Here is a 13386-nt window from a genome sequence, read left to right as displayed (position 1 = left end):
TGTCACAGGGCTGAGGGCTTCCCTCTGTTAGAGAGAGGAAGGGGAGGGGGGAGGATTTCACAATAACGGAGCTGCGGAGAGGAGAGCGCAGCAGTGTGTGTGTGTGTGTGTGTGTGTGTGTGTGTGTGTGTGTGTGTGTGTGTGTGTGTGTGTGCGTGTGTGCGTGTGTGCGTGTGTGTGTATGTGAACCCTGTGCAACAGAGGCACACTCACAGATACACAGACACACACACAATGTAAAGGGTGTAAAGACGATGTCTTGCGGGCAGAGGAGACATATCAACAACAACAACAGAAAGATATCCTGATCTTGACGGCGTGGAGAAAGAGAGAGAGGGAGAGAGAGAGAGAGAGAGAGAGAGAATGTTGCTGTGTTTGCTCCTGTGTGCGCTCCCCGCGCGCGGGTTTCTACTGGGAAACTGTCCGCGGAAAGGTGAGTTGACATTAAAGTCTGTTACTAAGCTAAACTTTTTCTGGTTAGAGGACTATGAAAAACTATAGAATTTTGTTTTAGGAAAGGTATTTTTAGCTTTAGCAGACTTTTTATGCAAAGCGTGGGGAAAAAGGCAGAATGTTTTGTTTGTGTAAACACAAAAAAAACAACAACAAAACAAACCTGTTTCTTGTACACAATGCAATATTGAAGCAATGATATGGTGTGTCCTGTAAGTCCATGTGGGCTGCAGTCAGGGCGCCTTTGGTGCATGACACAAAAATAAAGAATCTACAGTATCTATCTATCATGATGTTTATTTTGACAGCACGTTTTTGAGTGGCGCAACCACTCCAAGGAACAGCAATTTGTCCGTGTTCACCACCTATGTGGCCGCGTGTTGGTTCACCTATGTCAGGGGTTTTCAACTGATTATGAACCAGGGACCACCACGCTGACTGATAATCAACCTGGGGACCACCACCCTGACTAAGAATCAACCTGGGGACCACTGTTGAGTTGGGTAACTGACATTGATGTCATCATACATCACCAGGTCACTTAATGAACTAGTTAATTTCCCAACTATAGCGGTCGATAAAAAACATACTAAATGCATGGCCAGGGACCACATGCAATACCTTCGCGGACCACCAGTGGTCCACGGACCACCAGTTGAAAACCTCTGACCTATGTGACTACCTATGTGTTGTTGTTGTGTTGTGCTGTTGTGCCAGAACACTGTGCTTTTGATTTAGTTTGAGTCATATAGTGTTTTGAGTAACATTTCCGTTTAGGTTTAGTCACATGTTAAAGTCATCTACAACAAGCTGCTATCTGCTATTTTTCTTTTTAATCTTGAAAATGTGGCGCAAATCTTTGAATATATATTCTGTCAGAGTGGGCTCCCCAGCTGGAACAACATATTTTGAGATGGGGTCGGCGGCCAAATAGATATAATTCTGGGGCTCCTTGACATGAAATAAATGTAGTTTGAGAACCACTGACATAGAAACATAGGTTTTTTTTCAGAAAACTGTCATGATTTAGAAGACATTTGTAGAATCTAAATGGGTTAACCACTTTAACCCATTCTGACCGGGCACCCATTTTGGTGTCGGCATCATGTCGTGCTTTAGCTATTTAAAAATAGCAGATCTACAAGCTCATATCGCGCCACCGAGTGGCGCGATACGAGCTTGTAGGTCTGCTATTTTTGAAAAATCGAAGAACGACTGACATTTTTTAGAATCTGATCTCAGGTCAGAATGGGTTAATCAGACCAGTGTGTGTCCGGCGGAAACCTCGTATGAATCTGATCTCAGGTCAGAATGGGTTAACCCTTTAGGCCAGCGGTTTTCAACTGATTGTGCACCAGCTGGGACCACCGTCCTGACTAAGAATCCACCTGGGGACCACAGTACGGTTGTGTTGGGGTGGGATTGGATATGGGCTCACTTGCTATGCAATGCATCCCATGTCTATAGCCTACCACTGTTTGTTTCTCAACCGATGGTCTAGTCTAGTGGTCTGTGGCATAAATAGGCCTGCATGTGGTCCATGGGAAAATCCTATAAATGCGTCTCTGCGTGTATGCGTGCGTGCGTGTGTGTATGGTTGTAATGCACATAACTCGAGAACCGTTTGCCCCACCGACTTCATATCCGACACACGTGTTCCACACCCCCGCAGGGAGAGCGGTGCCCGGTATCGAGTCAGTCGGACCCACGGTTCTCCAGAACCACCATAAAAGGCTCTGCTCAGGCTCTGCCAGTGGGCCTAATCAGCCTAAATCCCCTCACCTGTGCAATTTCCAGCCTCTGCCTCAGACAATTGATTGCCATGGTTGGCAACCCCACACCTGACAATTGATTAGCCTACTTAACCAGTCCCCTTTTCACAGTCTGTCAGTTTGCCCTCTTCAGACACACAGGCAGAAAGAGAGATCTCCATGTGGGACACAGACAGATACAGAGATCTCCATGTGGGACACAGACAGATACAGAGATCTCCATGTGGGACACAGGCAGATACAGAGATCTCCATGTGGGACACAGACAGAAAGAGAGATCTCCATGTGGGACACAGACAGAAAGAGAGATCTCCATGTGGGACACAGACAGAAAGAGAGATCTCCATGTAGGACACAGACAGAAACAGAGATCTCCATGTGGGACACAGACAGAAACAGAGATCTCCATGTGGGACACAGACAGAAACAGAGATCTCCATGTGGGACACAGACAGAAAGAGAGATCTCCATGTGGGACACAGACAGAAAGAGAGATCTCCATGTGGGACACAGGCAGAAAGAGAGATCTCCATGTGGGACACAGACAGAGGGTTAAAACGGGTGCTATGACAAGTTGACAACGGGTATCATTAGTTTCCCAAGTTGCATCATTCTCAAGTAGGCCATATAGCCGACGGGCACGTACAGGTCTAGTGTTGGGGCAGCGGTGGCCGAACGGTTTGCGGAGCGGTCTTGATATGGGAAGGTCGCTAGTTTGTATCCCCGGACCGGCACGTTAAAATTACCACAGCTGAAGTGCCCTTTATGGACAAGGCATTGAACCCCTGCCATGAAATGTTCTATGAGCAGGGCCTGGCTGTAAGCAAGTTCTTGAGCTTAGTCCAGTTACCCTGGGTAAACATAGTAGGCCTACCTTGTTTTAAAATAGCACAGCATTTCAAAAGTCCATCTAAATTGAGCAGTTGAGATGAATAACCATCTTAAGTCCACGCTAATTATCCCTAATGTATAAATTACGGATAAGGTTTCAGGGCAGATCGGGGAGGGGTCAGAATAAAGTATATGCACTTAGATGGTTATTCGACTCAACTGCTCAAATGTGAGAAAATATTTGAATGAATCGCTAATGAAAACATTGAAATTAAACTCAGGTTAAAACCCAGGACGGGAACCCCTTTTGGTGTTTAAGCATTATACTTTAGCTATTGAAAAATAGCAGACCCACAAGCTCATAGAGCTGCACCGAGTGCCGTGCTATGAGCTTGTAGGTCTGCTATTTTTGAAAAATGCCGCAAATCTTTTAATATATTTTCTTTCAGAGCAAACGTTTTTACCTCAAATCTTTGCTTCTGAGGGGTTCCTGGAACAACACATTTGCAGATGGGGGGGTCGGCGGCGGCCAATTACATATCATTTTTGGGGTCCTTGACATGAAATATTGAGCACCACTGGAAACATAGGTATTTCAGAAAACTGTCAGGATATTTTTGTTTAATTTCGACATCAGGCCTACAGGCATCCTGCAGACACATTTCATAATAATCAGGCAAGCTGGTACATGTACCCTTCTTGAGATAACTCAATTCTCTGTGGAATGTCTTAACCTGCCGACAACATTGACCCACTTCCACGGATTTGGAACAGTGCCATGTTTTAGTACACTGGAAGAAAATACAAAACACTCACTTTGCTACATTTACTAAATGCACAATCCGAGAACCCATCGGCCAATGAAGGAGAAACAGCGCCCGCTTTTACTCAACGGAGTCAAGTAAAAACATCACTTAAGTGGTTCAAATGTAGATAAACTAACACAGACGCTTCCCTTGCGTGCGTGCGTGCGTGCTTGTGTGTGTGTGTGTGTGTGTGTGACGTGCGCCCCCGTGCATGTTGCCCTGTAAATCCTTGTGTTTGTTTATTGAGGCTCCATGAGTTCAATGAACCGCGTGCACTGCATTTAAAGGAACATTTAACCAAACAAAACATCTCTAGGCCTACTGTATTCTCTCCCAAAGTATCCCTCACTGTGTACCGTAATAGGGAATGACAGTTAGTGAGCCGTACGTGTGTGTGTGTGTGTGTGTGTGTGTGTGTGTGTGTGTGTGTGTGTGTGTGTGTGTGTGTGTGTGTGTGTGTGTGTGTGTGTGTGTGTGTGTGTGTGTGTGTGTGTGTGTGTGTGTGTGTGTGTGTGTGTGTGTGTGTGTGTGTGTGTGCGTGCGTGCGTGCGTGCGTGCTGGTCTTTGCAATACTTTGCTACACGAGAGGTGAAATACTACTGCAAATGCATTTGGTGTCATTGACCGAGGTCCCCCAATAAGGATCTATACTCGGCCCCCTCCTTGTTCTCACTCTACACACATTTGAGCGTTTTGGAATGAACCTGGAGAGAATGGCTATTCCTCTGTAGAATGCACAAGGATTCCTTGTGTCAAGATGTGGAGAAAAAACTAAACAAGGATATTTATTTATTTATTTAAAATGTCACCTTATCACACCTCGTTGATTTTTTTTTTTTTTTAAGATTTTTTTTTTGCGGCTTACGCCTTTTATTGATTTTTGAAGGGACAGACAGTAAAGACATGCAGTAAAGGCCGTGTCGGGTCCGGGACTGCGACTGGATTACCAGTCCGGTGCCCAGACCGTTACGCTACGGCCTGGGCCACACCTCGTTGATTGATTGACATTTATTGAGAGAGAGAGAGAGAGAGAGAGAGAGAGAGAGAGAGAGAGAGAGAGAGAGAGAGAGACAGAGACACAGAGACACAGAGACACAGAGAGAGAGCAGAACAGAACAGGGAACAGGACAGGTTGTTGCAAAAAAAGGAAGTATGAACCAAGTGGCTTTTACACAACGTCCCATCTGCACTGTCCAGTCAACCACCACCACAACACGCCGTTGTACAACATGTACTCTTACCCCCAGAGTTACTGTCGAAGTGTCCTTGAGCAAGACACTGAACCCCTAATTGCTCCCGATGTGCTAGTTGGTGCCTTGCATGGTTTCCGCTGCCATCGGTGTATGAATGTGTGTGTGAATGGGTGAATGTAATGCACAATCTCTGTAAAGCGCCTTGGATAAAGGCGCTATATAAATGCACCATTTACCAAATGTGACCAAACATCAAATGTTTCTTCCAGTCATATGGTGCCATAACCCGGACACCAGGAATGCTGAAGTGCACTGTAGGAGTGTGGAAGTGAGTTTACTAAAAACAGTTACAACGACAAAGGCGTGCTGTCTAAAGTTCAGCCGACTCAGCGGCGGCGCTGTTCGAGTTAATGTCCTGATGGGGACAGAACCGAAACTCACATCCCCTCTAGTCAACATGTCGTCCCCCCCCCCCCCCCCCCCCTGTCCTTTCCAGTCAAACGCTTGCCGTTTTGGGACTGAGAATGCGTCGATGTGACATAATCTATCATAGCCTGTCCCATTTAACATATAGTGTAAGCTCGCCATTTGATTTGGTTTTAAGTCAAGACTTACAGTACATATGTTGTGGAGAGCGGTTGGTTAATTATATCCACACATCACAGCAGTTTATAAATAAAGAAACCAGTTCCATAAGGCAATGGTAATTAACTGACGCAAAATATATGCCATGTTGTGCAGTAATTAAAAAGCGAGATGCATCGTAGGAACGTAATTGATCTACTGTACATGTTTACCCACCGACTATAATCTCTGCACACAGAGCTACATCATTCCCTCTATTGAAATGTGTTTTAGTGTCTATTGAATTATACTTAAAGAAAGACTAACGTCTTGGTCCAAAGCTAAACAGCAGCGACAGAGTGACAGGCTTTTAAATGAGGAAGGTGAAAATGCAACCACAGCTAGTGTCTCAACAGCACTTGACATCAAACCCTCTCTGTGTGTAGGCTACTGAACACGGATGTGACTTTGAATATATTGTCCGATTGTCAGACAGAAACCGTGTATCTCCACATTTCATGTTTTTTGTTATTGTATTCTTTTCAAAGATCAACAGCCTATTAGCCTTTGTTTTTATGCCGGGTTCGCGTTTTAGTAGCAATAATATCAGATTCACAAGCTCACAATGAGTAGCAATGTAATGCGTTGTGAGCTTTCTAAGTCTGCAATTTTCTCAGGTTTTTTTATGTACTTGTTAAATAATACTAATTTTAAAAAACGGTTTTCATACCACAATACTTAGGTAGAAAACAGCTAGGTTTTAGTCTCAGGTCAGGTAGGCCTACTTTTAGCCTATAAAACTATAGGCTAAAAGTAGTTATGGCAAGCTTCCCAATGAGAAATACTGTAAGTAACCGTATTTGGACATGCAAGGTTTCTACCCGACGACAAATATAAAATGCAAAGTTCTCCTCCCCCATAAGGTATATTGCCGTCCCTTCTGTAGATAATTTATGTCTATTAAAACGGAATCATCCTCAACTGTGTCCTCTAAGCGGGTTTCAGAAATGGCCAGAATTATGAACGCTATCAACATTAACTGCACCTAATGTGTGAGGCATGCATATGTCAACACGTGCTATATTTAGCCCTTTCATAGGAAGTTGAACAAGCGTGTCAAGATAACTAAAAACACCAACAAACATGGTCAGACTGTGTGTCTGCATACAACTGTGTATGACTGTATGTACAGTATATCAGCACAGTGCATGGGGTCATAAATATGGGGGACTGCCACACTGCCCATACGTTCGACCTCCCGTTTGTCTGACCTATACGTGGCCGGTTAAGACTGAGGTTAGGGTTTAATGTGTCTGTGGTATAGACATGCCCTTATCCGTGGCACATTTTAGACTTTCTGTTTCTTACACGACACACAATGTTCTTATTCTGAATGTCACGTCTCCAGATGGGGGCTCCTCACTGGCAGGTGATTCTGATTCAGTAGGATATACAACAGCAGTGACAACACAGAATTACATTTTTGTGGTAGGAATTCATAAAAATAAAAGCTAAAAATAGGTTGTGTTGTTTTATTTAAAAGAAATTCCACGTGAAACCTGCCTTATGGTCGCTGCTGTTGGCTATGATGAGGACCTTATGGCAACTTTTGCAGGACCTAGTCATGATTGGCTGACCCCCATACTCTGAAACGCCGCCTAAGCCAATGGGAGTCTGACCCCATACTCTGAAATGCCACGCAGAAGTCTCGACCAAGCCCCCAGACTTTCATTGAAGTGAATAGCGGGGGGGGGGGGGGGGGGCTGTCGCTCCTCATCCGCTCTCTAGATATAATTATAACTCTATGGTCTCAACCCAGAGTCTGTAACACCGCGGAAAAGGCAGGGCAGATGCACTACGGAGAAGGCTTGTTTCACCTGGCCGTTAATGATACGCGTGTCATTCTACGGAGGAGGCTTGTTTCACCTGGCCGTTAATGATACGCGTGTCATTCTTCTTACGGAGGAGGCTTGTTTCACCTGGCCGTTAATGATACGCGTGTCATTCTTCTTACGGAGGAGGCTTGTTTCACCTGGCCGTTAATGATACGCGTGTCATTCTACGGAGGAGGCTTGTTTCACCTGGCCGTTAATGATACGCGTGTCGGCCCAGGCCGTAGCGTAACGGTCTGGGCACCGGACTGGTGATCCAGTCGCAGTGTGCCGCGGGTTCGACTCCCGAACCCGACACGGCCTTTACCGCATGTCATCCTCCCATCTCTCTCCTGTTTCCTGTCAGCCTACTGTCTGTCCCTTCAAAAATCAATAAAAGGCGTAAGCCGCAAAAAAAATCTTAAAAAAAAAAAAAAAAATGATACGCGTGTCATTCTTCTTGTTTATCTGCAGACCCCCCTCCCGGCGTGGTGGCCCTCCACCCAGGCAGCAGCGTGCTGTTGAGCTGCAGTGGGTGGGTGATGGTGGACGGGGTCCGGGTCAACGTCACCACGGCCACGCCCACAACGCACCACAACGACCTCACCGCCACCGGAGAGAGCCCGGCCACGCCCACAACGCACCACAACGACGCCGTCACCGCCACCGGAGAGAGCCCGGCCCCCGCGACGCAGCGCGGCGACGGCATTCTGCTCCCCATGGTCACGCACACTGTGAATGACAACACCGGAGTGACCGGCGCACTCCATAGTAAGTATATAGCAGTGTGAATGTATACCAGAACGCTCGCCACAAATACACAGTCGCCTCCTCGGGCGTAAATGTGGCGGAGTGGTATAGAACGGTCTCTGCCTGCTATTCCTAAACGTAACCTCAGTAAACTATGCCTAAACGGTTAAACCTAACCTTATTCCTAAACATTACCTCAGCAAACTCTGCCTACCTAAATGGTGAAACCTAACCTTATTCTTAAACGTAACCTCAGTAAACTCTGCCTAAACGGTTAAACCTAAGCTTATTCCTAAACGTAACCTCAGTAAACTCTGCCTAAACGGTTAAACCTAACCTTATTCCTAAACATAACCTCAGTAAACTCTGCCTAAACGGTTAAACCTAAGCTTATTCCTAAACGTAACCTCAGTAAACTCTGCCTAAACGGTTAAACCTAACCTTATTCCTAAACATAACCTCAGTAAACTCTGCCTAAACGGTTAAACCTAAGCTTATTCCTAAACGTAACCTCAGTAAACTCTGCCTAAACGGTTAAACCTAAGCTTATTCCTAAACGTAACCTCAGTAAACTCTGCCTAAACAGTTAAACCTAACCTTATTCCTAAACATAACCTCAGTAAACTCTGCCTAAACGGTTAAACCTAACCTTATTCCTAAACATAACCTCAGTAAACTCTGCCTAAACGGTTAAACCTAAGCTTATTCCTAAACGTAACCTCAGTAAACTCTGCCTAAACGGTTAAACCTAACCTTATTCCTAAACATAACCTCAGTAAACTCTGCCTAAACGGTTAAACCTAAGCTTATTCCTAAACATAACCTCAGTAAACTCTGCCTAAACGGTTAAACCTAAGCTTATTCCTAAACGTAACCTCAGTAAATTCTGCCTAAACGGTTAAACCTAAGCTTATTCCTAAACGTAACCTCAGTAAACTCTGCCTAAACGGTTAAACCTAACCTTATTCCTAAACGTAACCTCAGTAAACTCTGCCTAAACGGTTAAACCTAACCTTATTCCTAAACATAACCTCAGTAAACTCTGCCTAAACGGTTAAACCTAAGCTTATTCCTAAACGTAACCTCAGTAAACTCTGCCTAAACGGTTAAACCTAAGCTTATTCCTAAACGTAACCTCAGTAAATTCTGCCTAAACGGTTAAACCTAACCTTATTCCTAAACGTAACCTCAGTAAACTCTGCCTAAACGGTTAAACCTAACCTTATTCCTAAACATAACCTCAGTAAACTCTGCCTAAACGGTTAAACCTAACCTTATTCCTAAACATAACCTCAGTAAATTCTGCCTAAACGGTTAAACCTAAGCTTATTCCTAAACGTAACCTCAGTAAACTCTGCCTAAACGGTTAAACCTAACCTTATTCCTAAACATAACCTCAGTAAACTCTGCCTAAACGGTTAAACCTAAGCTTATTCCTAAACATAACCTCAGTAAACTCTGCCTAAACGGTTAAACCTAACCTTATTCCTAAACATAACCTCACTAAATTCTGCCTAAACGGTTAAACCTAACCTTATTCCTAAACATAACCTCACTAAACTCTGCCTAAACGGTTAAACCTAAGCTTATTCCTAAACGTAACCTCAGTAAACTCTGCCTAAACGGTTAAACCTAACCTTATTCCTAAACATAACCTCAGTAAACTCTGCCTAAACGGTTAAACCTAAGCTTATTCCTAAACGTAACCTCAGTAAACTCTGCCTAAACGGTTAAACCTAACCTTATTCCTAAACGTAACCTCAGTAAACTCTGCCTAAACGGTTAAACCTAAGCTTATTCTTAAACATAACCTCAGTAAACTCTGCCTAAACGGTTAAACCTAAGCTTATTCCTAAACATAACCTCAGTAAACTCTGCCTAAACGGTTAAACCTAAGCTTATTCTTAAACATAACCTCAGTAAACTCTGCCTAAACAGTTAAACCTAACCTTATTCCTAAACATAACCTCAGTAAACTCTGCCTAAACGGTTAAACCTAAGCTTATTCTTAAACATAACCTCAGTAAACTCTGCCTAAACGGTTAAACCTAACCTTATTCCTAAACATAACCTCAGTAAACTCTGCCTAAACGGTTAAACCTAACCTTATTCCTAAACATAACCTCAGTAAACTCTGCCTAAACGGTTAAACCTAACCTTATTCCTAAACATAACCTCAGTAAACTGTGGGCCAGAGATTCAGAACTCTTCCCAAGGCATTTGTGCGCTTTGCCCTCATCTGATTGGACAGTATACTGTGACATACCCAACTCAACTCTTCTAATTGAACAATAATAATTTAGATATATATATATATATACAGTAGGCAACCACACTATAGATATGGCATGCGCATGCATGAAGTGAATTTCAGAGGCAAATCGAGTGACAAAGTGAATTGAATGTTGTTTAAAGTCAGTTAATGAGATCAGACAGGACTTTTCTGTTTGGATGTATGCGCTGTCAAGGTCAGAAAGTAGTGTTTTGACACTCAGTAGGCGTTCCCGCATAAATTCCGGGTATGATGATGATGATGATGTCACGCGCATACCCTCTCATAGATACCGTATATATAAAGGCTAGATGGCTCAAGGCAGAGTCTCTGACGTAGTTCAGAGACTGCATGGGGGCAGCGGTGGCCGAACGGTTTGCGGAGCGGTCTTGATATCGGAAGGTCGCTATAGTTCGTATCCCCGGACCGGCACGTTAAAATTACCACCGCTGAAGTGCCCTTGAACAAGGCATTGAACCCCCTACCATGAAATGTTCTATGAGCAGGGCCTGGCTGTAAACAAGTTCTTGAGCTTAGTCCAGTTACCCTGGGTAAACATAGTACCTTTCCTTTCCTTAGTCCAGTTACCCTGGGTAAACATAGTATACCTTTCTTTCTTTTCACCCGGCGGCCATCTTGCTGAAGGGCTGCAGTACAGTATGTTCTACGGCAGCTCAAACAAAAACAGTCATAACTCCCTCAAATCTTGACGGATTTACAAACGGGTTGGTTTAATACAAACGTTATCAACGTGGATATGATTCAGGACACTTATCTGCTTAAATTTCATTTAAAAGCATATAAATATGGGGACGTCTCTGACGTTTATAACAAACCAAACCGTTTGAAAATAATGAAAGATGGCCACCACGTAGCAACGTCGCTCTCATTGGCCAGCAGCGCGGGTGAGCCATCTATCTTTCTTATATAGATATATATATATATATATATATATATCTATGTACCCTCTATTCCGCAGTATTCATTCTAGTTCCTATATATCCTTCTACTTTTGTTTTGCCGATGCATGGTTTCCCAGACTGATCTCAATTTACATTTATAATGATGTGACTTAAGGCTCATACATAGTCTGGATTTACGGTGGTGGGGTGACCACCGAACTACAACATGACGTCACTGAGGTGACCACCGAACTACAACATGACGTCACTGAGGTGACCACCAGAACTACAACATGACGTCACTGAGCCGCGGTGAAGAGCAAACCACCTCCACCGCTCCAGCCCTTCTTCTCTCTGTTTTTACTCACCACCGCTCAACGTTATTTCAGCTCCGGTGGTCAGCTCACCACCGAACATCCAGACTATGAATAGGCCTTTACTCTACGGCTACGCAGCAGCAGACAGCACAGAGAAGAACATCCAGACTATGAATAGGCCTTTACTCTACGGCTACGCAGCAGCAGACAGCACAGAGAAGCAGCATCAAACACTGCCTCCCTCCGATGAGTATGACTGGAAGGCTGGGGACGACGACGACGACGACGACGACGACGACGACGATGATGACCACGATGAACACGAGGAGGAAAAGGTACAGGCCATGCAGGGACGTGCACACATAGGGGCTTCAGCCCCATGCCCTTATCCCATTCTGACCTGAGATCAGATTCATACGAGGTTTCCGCCGGACACACACTGTGTCTGATTAACCCATTCTGACCTGAGATCAGATTCTAAAAATGTCAGTCGCTCTTCGATTTTTCAAAAATAGCAGACCTACAAGCTCGTATCGCGCCACTCGGTGGCGCGATATGAGCTTGTAGATCTGCTATTTTTAAATAGCTAAAGCATAACATGATGCCGACACCAAAATGGGTGCCCGTTCAGAATGGGTTATACCCGTCTGTAAAACAACTGCCCTCTCCAGACCACGAATGCAGCGTTTAGCCTACTACGGTGAAAGAAATGCAAATGCCACTCCTTTCCTTTGTTTACATGCCATGCCGGAAGGAAGGCAGCATTCAGGAGGAATAGTTTTTCTCCTGAATGTGAACACAGTATTTTGCGTTGAACAAATGTGTTTAGAAATCCATGTCGTTACACACCGCATCTCTATAGCTAAACAGTGCTAGCCTGGTTAATAAACCAGACCGAATCAGCCGTTGGCAAAAAAACATTGCCTGCCGGCGGATTACGGTCTGGAGAGGCTCAATTGTACGCCCATTTCCTACACCAGGGAACTGGGGCGGCCAATCGGGACACGGTATGCAATATGGGCGGGCTTTGGTACAGCGACTTTCAATGATTGAGACCTTAGACTGACAGTAGATCTGACCAATTGTGTCAAAGAGAAAGTGTTTGAACCCGCCCCCCGGAAACAAGATCCATACACAGCATCTCCAGACTCAAATTTGAGTCTGGCTTATTAGCCAGGCTAAAACAGTGCTAGGTTGTGCCCCAAAAATAGCTGATCTACAAGTTCTCAACACGTCACAGCGTGACGCGTTGTGAGCTTGTAGATCTGCTATTTTTGTCCAAAAGTTCCCCTCTTAACGGGATTTCAGCCCCTGCCTCTCTGACAGGGAAAGAGTGGCATAGTATTTAGGTACAGTGCTTTTACATCAACCACAACATCCACATTCTTTCTGAGGATAACGTTAGAAAAATGGCAGATCTTTTTTTTATACTTTATATTTTTATTTTATGTGAACACCACGGTGTGGTCCTACAGATACAAAAACCAACACTTAGGACAACATAAAGACAAGTAAGGCCAGAAACAATGACCCATTCTGGGCGGGAACCCCTTTTGGTGTTCAAACCCTCCTAGATGGGAACCCCTCTTGGGGTCCAAAATGGGTTAAAGCAGAACTATGTAGCCTAATGGTCTATCACTGGCCACTTTGGACCC

General features: G+C 44.5%; 1 protein-coding gene across 1 annotated transcript; it reads left to right on the top strand.

The window, feature by feature from the left end:
- Positions 1-350: 350 nt before the first annotated feature.
- LOC310856154 (uncharacterized protein) lies at positions 351-8281 on the top strand (the record flags this gene model as incomplete). Its single annotated transcript, XM_083761400.1, has 2 exons — positions 351-433; positions 7965-8281. The coding sequence occupies exons 1-2, from the start codon at positions 364-366 to the stop codon at positions 8279-8281; spliced, it is 387 nt and encodes a 128-aa protein (XP_083617526.1). The 5' UTR covers positions 351-363.
- Positions 8282-13386: the final 5105 nt, after the last annotated feature.

Source organism: Protomyctophum parallelum, assembly GCF_964188405.1.
Source record: "Protomyctophum parallelum genome assembly, chromosome: 3".
NCBI classification, from domain to species: domain Eukaryota; kingdom Metazoa; phylum Chordata; class Actinopteri; order Myctophiformes; family Myctophidae; genus Protomyctophum; species Protomyctophum parallelum.
The sequence above is the reverse complement of the archived record's forward strand: the minus strand, read 5'-3'. Positions and strand labels throughout refer to the sequence as shown.